The sequence below is a fragment of the Microcaecilia unicolor genome, chromosome 8, assembly GCF_901765095.1.
Source record: "Microcaecilia unicolor chromosome 8, aMicUni1.1, whole genome shotgun sequence".
In the NCBI taxonomy this organism is placed as follows: domain Eukaryota; kingdom Metazoa; phylum Chordata; class Amphibia; order Gymnophiona; family Siphonopidae; genus Microcaecilia; species Microcaecilia unicolor.
The window spans coordinates 185,943,352-185,960,077 of NC_044038.1; the positions used below are offsets into that span (position 1 = coordinate 185,943,352).

At 46.8% G+C, this 16,726-nt stretch overlaps 1 protein-coding gene across 1 annotated transcript in view; it reads left to right on the top strand.

Annotated features, from left to right (window-relative positions):
• Positions 1 to 16,726, top strand: part of KIF20A (kinesin family member 20A) — a 213,670-nt gene that overhangs the window by 54,183 nt on the left and 142,761 nt on the right. The window contains 2 exon segments of the mRNA XM_030211810.1: positions 10,686 to 10,805; positions 10,985 to 11,123. Of these exon segments, the coding sequence (XP_030067670.1) occupies positions 10,686 to 10,805; positions 10,985 to 11,123 (259 nt within the window).

A 16,726-nucleotide genomic window follows, 5' to 3' on the forward strand; every position in this document is an offset into this window, starting at 1 on the left:
TAGTTCGTTTAAATGCCTTGAGCAACGTATAGCGCCATTGGTGATGGCGTCACGCTGCTGCTTTGTGACATCATCATGCGATGGACGTTAGCTGTGCTATTTATATGCTGCGCTAGCGCGTCCTTGCTTGAGAAAGATTTTGGGCTTGTTAAGAACGGGTCTCCACGTTCCTGTATGGTCAAGAAAGTTTTCCCTTTTTTATTTCAGCTTAATTTTCTATCAAGTCAGAGTAGATGCTGTTGGTAGCATCGAAAAAAAGGGAGATGATAGCGTTTTGTATTGTTGGTACTTGAATCAACCATAGAGAGTTAGTCTTTTCTCAGCAGTCTCTCCAGCATAACTTTATCTGCACATTTGTCCTTTGTAGACATTGCTTTAGGATGTTTTCAGACTACAAGGACATTCTATGATAATGCTATTTTAGATGAGGCATTTGTTACCCGCTCTGCACAGTATTTAACATCTTTTAACTTTGTGTAGTATCTAATATCTTTCAACTCCATTAAGCGTCTATTTTTCTACATTATTGAATGCTTTTAGCTCTATGAAGCTTAAATTATGCGTTGAGTATCCCTGAGTTAGGTGGGTTTTAATAATTTGGCTTATTTGCCTCATTAAAGTTTGTAGAAATGATTGTCAAGTCAAGATCTTGTTCGCTGAATATATGCTTTATATTTTATATTAGGTGAAACCCCATTTAACATTTATACTGGGCAGGACTTCCGGTGGAGCTGCGGGCCAAGATGGCCGCTGTAATGTGAGCTCCTGTAGGCAACGACCAGGGATCCCATCAATTTCGACAGCTCCAACCCCCAGAACAAGACGGAGTGGATGGGTTCTTGTGGAGGAGAGTCCCAGGCGCATAATTGAGAACTGCGAAGCCGATTGGTAAAGACGGCGCGGTGAAAATCGGCGATCGCGCGTCTGACCGCAACCGCGTGGAGTCGGGGCCGGAGGCGGGGAGCGGAACTACGGGCCTGATGCTGGCTGGAGACCTGGAAGATCAAAAAGACAAAAGGGTCTCGCTGGTGTGCTCTGGAACGGGCGATTGAGACTGCAGGTAGGAGCAGCCAGATGAGGGTGCGGCGGAGGACGGATAAGAGTGTGGGGCACGAGGAGCAGAGGACAAGGTAACGTGCTATCTGGAGAAAATGGCGGAGAGCTAATGGGCAGAGAAGCACGGGGAAACAAGAGCAAGGAATACAGCACCAGTCACTGCAAATGAATATGTGCCGGTTGAATAATAAAGAGAAAGAGGAATACTTAGTATAGAGACAAAGACTAATAAAACAGTATCCAGCACATAATAAAAAGCCGAGTCAACCCACTGCAGCTGAGAAACTGGGACAAAGAATAGTATTAAATCAGTCGAATAGACTACAGCTGCCTCCTGTATTATTGTATGGCGACCAGAAGCTCCAGGAAAGAGCCGGAGAAGAATAAGAGCGGGGGTACAAAGATGGCTGACAAAAATTCCCCACTGTCACCATCAGTGAGTTCCGTTTGGGCCACGGAAATTGTCACGGAGGTAAAAATGGCGGTAGAGGAAACCATAAACAACAAATTACAGCAAATAATTGACAAGCTTGAAGAAATGGATCAAAGAATCACCACGTTTACTAACGAGTTCCAGGAGGTTCAACAGCGACTGGGGGAGGTGGAAACCTCGCAGGAGGCCTCGAAATCCATCGAACATCTCCAAGCTATGGTGACAACCTTGGAAGATAAAGTGGACGACTTGGAGAATCGATCTCGAAGGAATAATCTTCGGCTGGTAGGCAAACCAGAATCAATACCAGAGGTGGAACTGAGAGGTTTTTTGGAGCCATGGCTCACCAAGATTTTGACTAACCAAAGTACCGCGGGACCAATCAAGATAGAACGAGCACATCGTTTGGGTCCAAGAAAAGAGACTAACACAAGGCCAAGAGTGGTCATATTGCGAATGCTACACTATCAACATAAGATGGACGTGTTAACAGCTCTTCGGAAAGGAGAGAAGCTGGAGGTGGACGGACATAAGATACTGTGCTTTCAGGACTATTCTACCAAAGTTTCCCTCCAGCGCAAACAATACTCGCAAATTTGTGGGCGACTACATAAAATGCAGATAAGGTTCAGTTTATTGTACCCAGCAAAATTAAGAATCTAGCACAATGGTTCAGTCAGATTTTGTGATACGGTGGAAGCCGCTCAAGCATTTGTGGACCGGCTGGAGGATGAAAGGCCGAGAACGTCGAGCAATACCTGAATAGTGCGGTGGATAATAAAAGAGAGACTGGTACTACAGTAGGAGGAGGAGCAGAAGTGGTGAGGAGACCAGTGACTATTTGATGCCGAGTTATAAAGTTTTGAAGTTGTTGATATTGTTTGTAAAGTCAATAAGGTAAAATGAGGGGGAAGGGGGTCAAATAAAATATAAGCAAGGTTGGTCTAGATGGGATCCCGGGTCGGAAGCACAGAAGTAGAGCACTATAGGTGCTAATAAGAATATGGGGAAGTTGGGTAGTAGGGGGGAGGGTGGAGGAGGGATGGGGGGAGGGATAATGAGGAGCAAGAACTTCATGGTTAAAGAGGAACAGGGGAATACAGGCAACACAGTAGGTGTCACACGAGGAGAACACCCATGTGGAAACAGGATCAACTACAGGGGGGGGGGGGTATAGGCTGGGATGCCCTCCCCGCTCAGTCAGAGAAGGAATCAAGGTAATATTACATCTAACTTACGATATCACCTAATGGCCCTTAAAGTAGTGACATGGAATGTGGGAGGTATTTCTTCGCCGATAAAAAGGCAGAAGATACTCCAAGCACTTCACAAGCAAAAGGTGTCAATAGCATTACTTCAAGAAACGCATTTAAATGCCAAAGAACATGAGAAATTATGCCGTTGGTGGGTGGGCTCATATTATGAATCCCCAGCGCAGGCAAAAAAAGCGGGAGTCATAATTCTAATCAAGAAAGGGGTGCAAATTACTACACACAAAGTAATAGCTGACGATGCGGGAAGATTTGTAATGGTACATTTAACTGTAGAACGTCAACCAGTAGTTGTATGTAATGTGTATGCTCCTAACACGTATAACAAAGCTTTCTATAAACAACTTTTACACCATTTAACAAGTTTTGAAGGAACACCCATACTAGTTGGGGGAGATTTCAATGCAGTGGTGGATCCCACACTGGATAGATCACAGGGGGGAAGAAGAAGAGCAGGGACGGAATCCAGAGGACTGGATGTGTTAAGTGAGGTCCTGGACCTGGTGGATGTGTGGCGAACATTGCATCCCGTAGAGCGTGACTATACTCACTTGTCTCGCGCACATGCCACCATGTCGAGGATTGATTACATATTTATATCTCGTTCAATATTTACTAAAATATGTAGTGCAGAAATAGGCCCCATTAAAATATCAGATCATGCAATGGTAATGACCGTATGGGAGACTTTGGAGAGAGAGGTCAGACAGTTCTGGTGGAGGTTCCCTATTCGGTTATACAAAGATCAGGGATTCCGAGATTTTATAATTAAAAAGTATAAGCAGTTCCAAGACACCAATCAGGCACACACGACAACTCCTATACTTTATTGGGACACGGCAAAGGCAGTACTTAGGGGAGAGATAATCACATATACTAGCCATCAAAAAAAGGCAAGGGAGAAGGAACAGATTTGGTTAGAGAAGGAAATAACACGGGTACGGCGGGAATATGGACGCCAACATACTGTCACATTAAAAGCCCAACTTTTAGAACTGCAGCAAACCCTTAATGAGAGACTTCATAGTAAGGCCCAACACAACTATGTTTCTTATAGATATCAATTATATAAATATGCTAACAGAGGTGGAAAGATGTTGGCTAGGTTAGCAAAACCCAGGCAAGTCCCCATAAAATAAACGCACTATATTAATCTAATGGAACTTTAGAAAATAAAGATGCCCAAATAAACAGAATTTTGCAAGATTACTATAGGCAGCTGTACGATGTCCCAGACCCACCTCCGATGGATAGCGAAATGTATCTGGAGGGACAAAATTTTCCGAGAATAGATATAGAGAGCCAAGATATGTTAAATGCCCCCATAACGGAAGATGAAGTATCATGGGCCATACAGCAGGGACCTTTGGGGAAAGCCCCGGGACCAGATGGGTATAGAGGAGAATTCTATAAAATGGTGAGGGATGAAGTAGTGGTACCCATCACATTAATGTTTAATGCCATAGTGCAAGAAAAACAAATGCCCATCTCCCTGAGGACAGCCCAGATCATCGTGCTCCCAAAACCTGGACGGGACACACAGAAACCAGAATCTTATAGGCCAATTTCGCTACTCAATTATGAGGCTAAACTATTTGCCAAGGTTTTAGCAAATCGATTATCGCGAATTCTGCCAGATATTATTGAAGACTCACAGGTGGGATTTGTACAGGGTCGAAATATTACAAAAAATGTGAGAAAGATATTGGTAACATTGGAGGCGGTATCGGAGCGGGCCACACCGTCGGTGCTGGTCAGCTTCGATGCCGAAAAGGCATTCGACAGGGTAGTATGGGACTTTTTGTTTGGAACGTTAGATGCGTATGGAATAACAGGGTTTTTTCAGGAGGCAATTAGAGCATTATACTATCTTCCACAAGCCCAGGTGTGGGCGAATGGAATATTGTCCCCTCCCTTTCTCATTTGTCGGGGAACAAGGCAGGGATGCCCACTATCACCTTTATTATTTGTATTAACATTAGACCCATTGATTAGAAATATTCAACAAACACCCGATGTACAGGGAGTTAGGATGGGCACAGAAACTTTTGAAATAGCAGCGTTTGCTGATGACTTATTAGCACATGTGACTCAGCCAGAGGAATCATTACCAGCTCTCATTGAGTGTATGGCAGAGTATGGCGACTTTTCAGGTTTTAAGCTAAATCTAGAGAAGTCTGAAGCTATGCAGAGGGAGGGAGCCCACGTTAGAGAATGGCAAGGACAACTCCCGTTAAAATGGGCGGAGGAATCGTTCAGATATCTGGGAGTGCGCTTGACTATGGATACTACTAATCTATATAAAATCAATATAGAAAAGTTGTTACAGGACACCAGCAGATCTCTCGAGAGATGGAACCACTTGCCCCTGTCCTTAATAGGCAGAATCAATTTATTTAAAATGATTATATTCCCAAGGTGGCTCTACATATTGCAGGTATTGCCACTACGTATACTGGGTAAAGACATCAGAAAGTTAAATAGAATAACCCGGAAGTTCCTGTGGGGGGGGGAAGAAATCAAAAGTTCGTTTTGAATATCTGTATGATGGCTGGGTGCAGGGGGGAGTGGGATTACCCTGTATAAAACGATACAATCAAGCATGCCTGTTGTGACATCTTAGGGATTGGCTGCTCAATACAAACCAGTATACGCCGACTAGATGGGAGGGAACACTATTTGAGCCCTGGCACTTGAATTTCATATTGCAGGCCAAAACAAAAAATTTACCATTAAACTTTCGGAAAAGCATATTGCTACTGCCAATGAGAAGCATTTGGCGATCGCTCATGCAGATGTGGAGGCAAAACCCCAGTGTTAGCGATCAGCTTCCACTAAGAGGAAATGGGGACTTTCCACCGGGAATGGAGAAAGGTATATTTGATAGGTGGTCGAGGGCGGGGATTACCTTGCTCGAACACCTAGTAAATGAGGAGGGAGGGTTGTATGGCTTCCAGGATCTGCAGCAGAGATTGTCTTTAGCCAACCAGGATTATTACTCATATAGACAACTACATCATTACTGGTGCAGTATGGACCAAGAAGCAATAGACACAAAGCTTGGTTGCAGGCTTCGTGAATTTTTAAGGGGAGATGCGCACGGGCAGGTATCAATATCGAGTTTACATAGAGCTTTAGTATCACTGAGTCCCCCCCGTACCCACGAGATACTTAAAGAGGCATGGAGCAAGGATCTGGGATACGAATTGAAAGGAATAAATTTTGCAAAATTGATAAAAGATACACCAAAACAAGTAGGTGGGGCAGAGTTACAGGAGAGTCAATATAGGGTAATACACAGGGGATACATAACACAAAAACAAGCAGCAAGAGCGGGTTGGATAGGCGAAGCTCAATGCTCCAAGTGTAATAGAGAAAGTAATACCTTTTTGCATGCATTCTGGAGATGTGCTCGAATAAAACTATTTTGGGGAGCGATACGGAACTATATTGAACATCTCATAGGGCAAAGATTACTCCCCTCTTGGAGAGGAGTGTTGTTGAACAAAAGGGATGCGTATGGGATATCAGACAGACATATAGAGCTATTTTTATGCAAGGCATATGCAGTGGGGAAAAAATGCATACTTAGACACTGGATGCAAGAAGATCCACCCTCCTTTTGGTACTGGAGAAATAATTAATGCTTTGGGAGGCTAGGACGGCTTATGGTACTCCAAAGAAAAGAAAGGAGTTTATTAATATATGGAGTAAGTATTTGCAAAACATCTCCCACAAAGCACGAAGTGCGGTGCTAAATAGACTTGGAATGCCTTAGCAAATGGGGTGTTCAGGAGATAAGCACTCCAGGTTGTAAATGGGTATAGTCCTGTAATAGATATTGGGAAAGACTAGACGCTATGAAGTAAGAAGATTATTGTGAAGATGTTAACCCGGGGGGGGGGGGGGGGGGGGAGAAAATGATGATAGAAAATATTGATGATGCAGTTACGATGTATGTACGCAACAGTGACCTGTTCTTAGGTTAACGAAGTGTTTGAATTTATGGATTATGTTTACAATGTTTATTGTCATCAATAAAAACCGTTGAAATATAACATTTATACTGGGCAAAACCTGAAGAAGCCTGTAAGAAGGCGAAACGATATGGGCCCCGTTGTTTATTCTACCAGAGGGGTTACTGTGTAACTTCAGTGAAAGCTAAGTGTTGTTTTTGAAGTTTTTGCTGTCGTTTATTAAGATTGCAATATTCAACAAAAAGAATGATTATATAACAAATGATTTTTGTATGCAAGTACATTTTTATGGGTATATAACAGCCCCATGAATGAGATAGGACCGCAGACACTACAATCTCATGTAGATATTGGAGTCTGGCAGGTCAGACCTCGGTTTATCCTTGGTCTCTGAGGGCTATACCCATTAATTGAAAACTTTAATCCATTTTACCCTTTGGGTTTTTTTTGGCTGTTCACCAGTCTTTATTGGTATTAGATTACGGAAGTAAGGGGAACAGCTCATACTGTTTCTCTGCCTTATATCCTCCATGAAGACTACAATGGCTCCTACTGACCCCATTCCATCCTCCTTGCTCAAATGTTCTTTGGACTCTACTTCCATTTCTCCATGCCATGATCACCAACAGTCTGACTGCAGGATTAGTCCCAGACTTTGGAAACTTGTGACCATCAAACCAAAGATTAAGGATACTAACCTGCTTATAATCGAAAGAGAAAAACACCTGTATTGTGACCCAAATCGGGAGATGGGTGTCTTTCTCCCATGGGCGCCCAAATCGGTATAATCGAAAGCCGATTTTGGGCGTTTCCAACTGCAATCCGTCGCGGAAACGGGTAAAGTTGAAGGGGGCATGTCGGAGGCGTGGTGAAGGCGGAACTGGGGCGTGGTTATCGGCCGAGGAGAGATGGGCGTCTTTAGCTGATAATCGGAAAAAAAAAAAAAAGCGTTTTTATCGCGATTTTGGGTCACTTTTTGTGGACCCTTTTTTTCACGAACAAGTCCCAAAAAAGTGCCCCAACTCACCAGATGACCACTGGAGGGAATCGGGGATGACCTCCCCGGACTCCCCCAGTGGTCACTAACCCCCTCCCACCAAAAAAAACCCACTTTAAAAACTTTTTTTCCAGCCTGTATGCCAGCCTCTAATGCCGTACCCACCTCCATGACAGCAGAATGTGTTCTATCCTGTGACAGCCTTTCCCTGGTTTTGATGTGGCTCTCGGGTGAGTGTGACACCTTTTCTGTTATGCGCACTGCAGAGTCACGTCAGCAATGCATTGTGGTGGGTGTAGGGTATTGGGCTCCATGATTCCACTAGCTTGTGGCAAATGCTCACGATGTTGGTAGTTGATAGGCTCTACTCCCATGGTGCTTTCCCCCCTGCTTACTGGGTCAGAGTGTGCCCTGTTTTGTTTCCGGTAGTCCATGAGATAGTGGCCATTTTTGTAAGCCAGTTTTAGATCCCTTTCACGTGTTAGGCACGTTACAGAACTTAGTTCTTCCCTTGAATGTGGCTGAAAGAGGGCGTTGTACAGCATTCTGCCAGCTCTGACCTACTGCTCATCTCAGTACCAGGGAGACTCGTTGCCAGTGGGGCACAACCTCTGATCTGCAGTTAACTGTGAGTAAGCATGCTTATTCCAATAAAGGACGTTTTCGGAGAGATTAGTCTTCAGTTGTCAACTGGTGTGCCAATGTTATATAGCAGCAACAAGTCCTAGAGGCCTGCGTGTATGCAGGTCCCTGGAGCACTTTTAGTGGGTACCGCAGTGCACTTCAGCCAGGTGGACCCAGGCCCATCCCCCATACCTGTAACACTTGTGCTGGTAAATGGGAGGCCTCCAAAACCCACTGTACCCACATGTAGGTGCCCCCTTCACCCCTAAGAGCTATGGTAGTGTTGTACATTTGTGGGTAGTGGGTTTTGGGAGAGGGGGGTTGGGTGCTCAGCACCCGTGGTAAGGGAGCTATGCATGTGGGAGTGTTGTCTGAAGTCCACCGCACTGACCTCTAGGGTGCCCAGTTGGTGTCCTGGCATGTCAGGGGGGCGAGTGTACTACGAATCATGGCCCCTCCCACGACCAAATGGCTCGGATAAGGACGTTTTTGAGCTGGGCGTTTTTAGTTTCCATTATCGCTAAAAAAAAAACAAACGCCCAGCTGAAAAACGTCCATTTTTTCGAAAATACGGTCTGTCCCGCCTCTTCACGTACCCGTTTTCGGACATAGACGCCCATGGAGATAGGCGTTCGCGTTCCATTATGCCCCTCAACGGGTTCAAAACAGTCCATAGCAGGCTGCAGAGATGGGTGGGTGCCCCCTTAGGTGGGCTCCAGAAATTTTTCTCTTGTCTGTGAAGGTAGAAGGGTTAAAACGCAATCAGCAGACACTGGTGAGACATGCGGTTGGAGCAGCTAGAGTGGTCATAGCATCTCACTGGAAACAGAAGGGGGTCCCCTCAATCATGAGATGGCTCAATAAATTGAAATATGTCTGTGAAATGGAGAGGCTTCTAGCTGAGCGTAAGTAACAGTTGAGTAAATGGTAATCAGTTTGGGGAAACCTTTCAAGCCCTGAGCTCAGAGTGAATTGAATGTAACCTGTGGGAAATTTGTGACTGTATGTGTTTAGATAGCTCCCCCTTGAGGAGGGTGGGATTGGAGGGGGGGGGGGAGGGGGTTGGTGCCGACGGGTCAAACTTCTAAGTTAAAATTAAAAAATCTTGAAGTTAATCATGGTTTGGTACAAGGCGGTTAAACTCACAGGTTATAGTACATTAGGTGCTGTTGATTGTTTGTATTTATCAAAAAGCATAGTACTGTATGAGCTGCTTGCTGGTTTATGCGAAATGTTTTAACGGTAAATAAAGACTTCATGCAATAAAAAAAAAAAAGGATACTAAGGGTTCAACCGACGATCTCGGTAGTTATTGCAGCAAAGGCACCCCCGCCAGAGTAAGGAGGTTGTTTCTGGGGAGCCTGCTCCTCCAGTGCTTGGTGAGCCTGATTTGGCTTTGGGGGGAATGTCCACCATGTTGACTCTGAATGCTCCAAGCCTGGACTTGGGAGAGAGGCCATCGGTGCTCACTAGGCATGATGCCTCCACATTCTCTCCTAATTTTTCTCCTGAATTTGTTGTTTTGTTATATAAGGCTTATTGCCTGAAATGGGGCATCCAGTGGATGCTTCGGGGGGACCAGAGCCTGGAGGACCTCAGACAACAAGTTCGGTAAACTATTGACGCTTAAAAATGTGCACCCTCAAAGGATCTTTCACCAGAGGAACCTGAGAAGGCTCGTCCGGGGACCCTGCATCCCAGGGCTCCCCACTGTCCGCCTCCACCTCAAACGGAGGCTCCGACCCAAGGGAAAGAACTTCCTCTAGGTCCTCCACCATGATTATATGAGGCTTCTTGACCCCAAGGGCCCCTACCAAAACTCCCACTTCCTGTGCTGCAATTGGTTGCAACCTTGGGTATGAGAGACTGTTAGTCGTTAACTGAGAAAGGAGCAGGAATACCTGCACAGGCTCAAAACTCTTCAAGAGTTTTCTGGGTTTTGGAAGCTAATTGGCGTGATCCTGACTATGTATGAAGAATATTCAGCCCAGGACAATAATTAGACCACTGTTTATCATCCACTTTGGCCCCTTCAATAAGCGGGTCAGTACCACCTGTGCTAATTCAGTAGGAAAACATCCTTCTTATAAAGAGGGATTTATAAATGTAGCCGCCCAAAAATAAACTCTCTCAACCATTTCCTTTTAATAATCTATCTGGATAAGAATCAAACAAACAATATCCTTTGGCATATTTCGGAATCTTACAAGAAGGAAACACTTGACATACAGATTATCTGATTATAAATATTAGTGCTGTCCCACATTATTTAGACAGAAATGAACCCAATCAACACATAAAGCCCTTTACTGCTGTGTTTGTTTCAGGGTTGTGTCTTTATTGAGGATCCAGAGACTCTGGTTTTACAAGCCCCCAAAGACTCCTTCACAATGAAGAGCACTGAGAGAGGTGTGGGACAAGCAATGCATAAATTCTCCTTCTCACAGGTAATCTAGAGGAGATTTTTTTTTTTTTGTGGGGGGGAGTGTTCTACATCAGTTGTGCTCTGGTGAGTGTTGGGACATATCGGGCTACTCATGGAATGCATCATATTTAATAGCATGGTGGAGGCTGGAAGCTGTAGTCAGCCTGCTTGCTAGTTTTGGTGTTTTTTTTTTTTTTTAAGATATTTGGTCCTAATGTGGATCAGAAAGAGTTCTTTGAGGGGACAATGAGAGAAGTGGTGAGTGATGTACTGAATGGGCACAACCGGCTGATCTACACCTATGGAGTCACCAATTCTGGCAAAACTTATACAGTACAAGGTAAAGTCTGCTTGATTCAAATATTCCCTTTTTAAACTCTCCTTCCTTCCTTACATCCTGTTTCTCATTGGTCCTTCCATCTCTTTCCTATGATTTTGAGATTCTTTAAGATCATCAGATTTATCCAGAGCATTGAAGTAAATCACCCAAACTACACACAGGTTAGATATGTTGTGTTGTTATTTGGGTTGGTCACATGTGAAGAAAAGATCTATGTGGTCTTAGAGAGATCAGTCATTCAGAGCAGGCAGAGACAGATGTTTCTCACCAAGTACTTTTTATGACTCTGAATCAGAGTGCTCCTGAGCATCTGAAAAAGAGCCAGGGGGCTTCTCAGAGGAGGAGTTCATTGGTCCCCCATCAGATCCATCTCCCCAGAGGACCTTTTTTTTCAGACTTTATTAGGGAGATGGAAGATATGCTGCAGTTTCCTCATCATGATGGTTGAATCCTCTCTCAAAAAAGCCAGGAATATGAAGACTTAGGAAATCAAATACACTAGCGTTTAACTTTAGAAAAGGTGATTACGATAGAATGAGAAAAACAGTGAAAAAAAGACTGAAAGGAGCAGCTCACAGGGTAAAAAACTTGCATCAGGCGTGGATGCTGTTCAAAAACACCATCCTAGAGGTACAGGAGAAATATATTCCGCGTATTAGAAAAAGAGGAAAAAAGACCAAACGTCAGCCGGCGTGGCTAAACAGCAAGGTAAAGGAAGCCATTAGAGCCAAAAAACAATCCTTCAGAAAGTGGAGAAAAGAACCAACTGAAAATAACAAGATAAAACATAAAGAATGCCAAGCCAAATAAGGAGGGCAAAAAAGGGCTTTGAAAAAAAGTTAGTGTTAGAAGCAAAGTACATAGTAAAAAAATTTTTTAGATACATTAAAAGCAGGAAGCCGGCTAAAGAATCGGTTGGGCCGTTGGATGAAAATGGTGTTAAAGGGGCGATCAGGGATGACAAAGCCGTAGTGGAGAAATTAAATGATTCCTTGTCATCAGCAGATGAATCCATTAACTGATGGGTTATATCCGCCTACTAGCAGGTGGAGATAGAGAACACTGAAGAACCACAGTGACCCTTGGACGGCTAGCCCCATCTGCCTTCAGTATTTCTCTATCTCCCAGCAGGTGTGGACGTAGCTTGATCAGCTCCTGGCTTTCTGCCTGGGGTGGCTCCTGTGCTTTGCCAGTTGAGCAGGGGTGTTGTGGCTGTTGGTGCCCACTTTAAAGGCATATAGGTTCGCCGTTTCCCTGCCTTACCCATTCCCCCCTCCTCCCGGAGTCCCGCTGTTGCTGCCTGCCTCCAACTTTCCTCACAGCGTTAAAAAAAAAAAAAAAAAAAAAAAAAGTGCGCGCTTATACAGCGTAGCTATTCTGAGGCTTTCTCCAGAGATTCTGGTACAGTGCAGCATGACCGGAGCTCGTTGACTCGGTCTTCTGAGGTGAGAGTGGTGCCCAGCTCCTCCGGGGAGGTTCCCGCAGACAGCGTTCCAAGTGGGGTAAGTTTTGGCGCAAAGCCGCCATTTTATTGCTATATTTCCGTCCAGTCGGGCGATGGCTGCTGAAGGAGTTAAGCGCTGCTCCTGCTGTGGTAAACGCAGGTCAGCAGCGGAGCTTTGCAGTACATGCTCCTTAGACACTCGCGCTAGTACGAACATGGCGAGTGGTGATTCTTCCCACTCGATGGAGCTGGCAGTGGGCGCCATTTTGGAAGCACCGCATGACTCGACCCTCGCGGTGGCGGAGGAGTCTGAGTGCAGGGGGACGCCTCGTTTCAAGGCTGCTAGAGGAGCTCCAACCTCCGTTTCTCCTAATTTGGGGACGGAGGGTCAGGGTGAGTTTTTCTCCCTTGAGTTTGTGCTACCGATGCATAAGGCCTTCATGCTGAAAAGAGCTCTGCCGCAGGTGTCTGACACTGCGTTGCATTCTGCATTCCCTCCGGGTGTTGATGGCCCGGGCTGGCTACAGATGTTTATTCCCCCGAGCATTGGAAGGACGCTAAACATAGAAGGGTAAATTCCCTGTCTGAAAGTGGCGCATCTCTCTTCAACTCCCCCCTCCCCCGCCGTGGTCAGGCTGTGGGGAGTCTGAGGGATCTGGCAGGCCCTCATGGACGGATGATCCAGAGGAGGGTGTCTGTTTGCCACTGGATTCGGATGATCCCAATGCGGTTCGGATTTTCCACCGCGACGAGCTGCCAGCTCTCATTGCTGACGCCTTGCAGGCCCTCTCGATTGATGATCCTGCCGAGGGCGATGCCTCCTCTGTTAATCTTAGGATGACGCGTAATTTAAAAACGACCTATGAACTTACTAACTTCCGCAAATTACTGAAGACCCATCTCTTTAACAAGGCATACCACAAAGACCAACAAATGTGAACCTCTCCACATATTTCCAGAAAAGACTTAGTATATCTGCTTGTTAGACTACTGTCTTGTCTTATCATAATCATGTCCCCAAGATCTGTATGTAATACTAAATATCTATCTTACATCATGTATTTCCATTATTCATGATGTATTGTAAGCCACATTGAGCCTGCAAAGAGGTGAGAAAATGTGGGATACAAATGCAATAAAGAAATAAGAAGCCTACTCGGGCCTTTCCTGTGCATGACTCCATCCAGGAGCTTATTTCTGCTCAATGGTCTGACCCCGATGGGCCTTTGAAAGTGGCCAAGGCTATGGGTCAGCTTTACCCTCTGAGTGAGGATCACTTGGCCCTTTTCGGGATGCCTAAAGTGGACACGCTGGTCACGGTGGTGACTAAAAAGACCACTCTTCCAGTAGAAGGAGGGGTCACTTTGAAAGACATGCAGGACCGGTGGCTAGAATCCGCGCTGAAGCGGTCCTTTGAAATATCGAGCCTTGCCTTAAGGGCGTCTATTTGCAGTTCCTATGCAGCCCGGGTCTGTCTTTCCTGGTTACAACAGGCGGTGGATCAGCCCGTGGATGGTGCGGGGTCCCTCTCTGAGGTTGCCCCGCGGATGGAGTCGGCCCTGTCATTTTTGGCTGACGCCCTTTATGATTTGGTCAGAGCTTCGGCTAAGCAGATGTCTGTGGCGGTTTCTGCCCGCCGCCTCCTTTGGCTGCGGCATTGGGCGGCTGACATAGCCTCTAAGCAAAGGCTGGTGAGGTTACCCTTTCGGGGGCCTCCTGTTATTTGAAGAGGAATTGGAGATTGTTAAATACCTAGGGGACTCTAAGCCCCAGCAGTTACCTGAGGATAGGCCGAGACCTTCTTCCAAGGGTCCTGCGTTTACCTCCTTTTCCAGACCTTGCTTCCGTGAAGCTCGCAGGTATCGCCTGGGCGCTCTGCTGGGTTTTCGCAACATGCCCGTTTTCAGCAAAGGAACTTCTTTTGCTCGGACAAACGCTCCGCAGCGGCCGGGTCACGGCCAGGAGTTCAGGGGTGTCCTCCACAATGATGGGACGCCGGTCCACTCCTCAATTCCTGCAGTTGGAGGACGCCTTTCCCTCTTTCTCGAGGAGTGGATCAAGATTACTTCGGATCAGTGGGTCCTGGACCTGATCAGAGAAGGTTACCGATTGGAATTCGGTGCCCCGGTGAGAGACGTGTTTTTGGAGTCCTGATGCGGCACTGCCGTCAAACGGGCGGCAGTAGAGGAGACCTTGCAAGTCTTGCTGCACCTCGGAGCGGTGATCCCGGTGCCTCCCGCCGAATGCGGCTGCAGTCGCTACTCCATTTATTTTGTGGTGCCTTGAAAAGGCGGGTCTTTCAGACCAATTCTCGACTTAAGAAAAATCAACGAGGCCCTAAGAGTGCGACACTTCCGCATGGAAACCCTGCGCTCCATCATTGTGGCGGTTCAGCCAGGAGAGTTTCTTACATCTCTGGATCTCAAGGAAGCTTACTTGCACATTCCTATTTGGTCCCTGCACCAGCGGTTCCTCTGGTTTGCGGTGTTGGGCCACCATTTCTAGTTTCGGGCCTTGCCTTTCAGCTTGGCCACAGCTCCCCCGTACCTTTTCCAAGGTAATGGTGGTGGTAGTTGCCTATCTCAGGCGAGAGGGTATCAGAGTTCACCCTTATCTTGACGACTGGCTCATCAGAGCGGATTCGGCATACGAAAGTCATCTTGTCACAGCCAGAGTGGTTACAGTCCTGCAGACTCTAGGCTGGGTGGTCAATATACCCAAAAGTCACCTGACCCCCTCTCAGTCTCTTGAGTATTTGGGGGTCCTGTTCGACACGGCCTCGGGGTTTGTCTTTCTCCCCGACCACAGGCGGTGCAAGCTTCAGAATCATGTCCGTCTGCTCCTGCGGATGCCTCGCCCTCGAGCTTGGGACTTTGTCCAGCTGCTGGGGTCGATGACGGCCACCTTGGAAGTGGTTCTATGGGCGAGAGCACATATGAGGCCACTGCAGATTGCCCTGCTCCATCAATGGTCTCCGATTTCCCAGGAATATCAACGCAGACTAACGTGGCTCCCTGCGGCCCGGCACAGTATGGATTGGTGGCTCTCTGACAGGATGCTGCGACAAGGAATGCCGCTTGCGCTACCTTCTTGGTGCCTGGTGATAACGGATGCCAGCCTTTTGGGCTGGGGAGCACATTGCCAGGGCAGCTATGCTCAGGGCCAGTGGACACCCGTGGAAGCGGGGTGGTCCATCAATCGCTTGGAACTGAGAGCATTATTCCAGGCTCTTATGGCCTTCAAAAGACTGAAGGGGCTTCCTGTCCGGGTTCTGTCAGACAACACAACAGCAGTGGCCTACATAAACCGTCAGGGCGGCACTCAGTGCAGGGCCCTGGCCGCGGAGGCCGCTCAGATTTGCCACTGGGCCGAGCTCCACCTGCAGCTTCTGTCAGCAGCTCACATAGCAGGTCAGAGCAACGTGCAAGCCAATTTTCTCAGCAGGCATCAAATCGACCCAGCAGAATGGGAACTGGCAGAAGAAGTTTTTCTTCAGATTTGTGCCAAATGGGGGACTCCCAGAATGGATCTAATGGCGTCATGTGCAAATGCCAAAGTCCCTCGCTTTTTCAGCAGACGGAGAGATCCTCGCTCGGCGGGGTTGGATGCACTGGCTCAACCCTGGCCCTCGGGCTTCCTGTATGTGTTCCCTCCTTGGCCCTTGATAGGGTGAGTCCTCCTGTGGATTCGGCTGCACCGAGGATTGGTGATTCTCATCGCTCCAGATTGGCCAAGGCGTCCGTGGTATGCGGATCTCCGTTGGATGCTGGTGAAGTCTCCACTTCCTTTGCCTCGGGTGCTGAACCTGTTGGTTCAAGGCCCGGTGACTGTGGAGGATCCCTGCCGATTTGGTCTTACGGCCTAGCTCTTGAGAGGGCGCAATTGAGAGATAAGGGATACTCTAACAAGGTCATCTCCACTCTCTTGCATGCCCGCAAGCGTTCTACTTCTGCAGCCTATGTTCGGATATGGTGTAAGTTTGAGGAGTGGTGTGTCCCGAAAGAGGTCACACCCATGCGGGCTACAGTCTCGCTGGTCCTGGACTTTTTGCAGGATGGCTTACAAAAAGGCCTGGCTTACAATTCCCTTCGGGTGCAAGTGTCAGCGTTGGCATGCTACTGAGGGAAAGTTTCTGGCTTGTCCCTTGCTGCTCATCCGG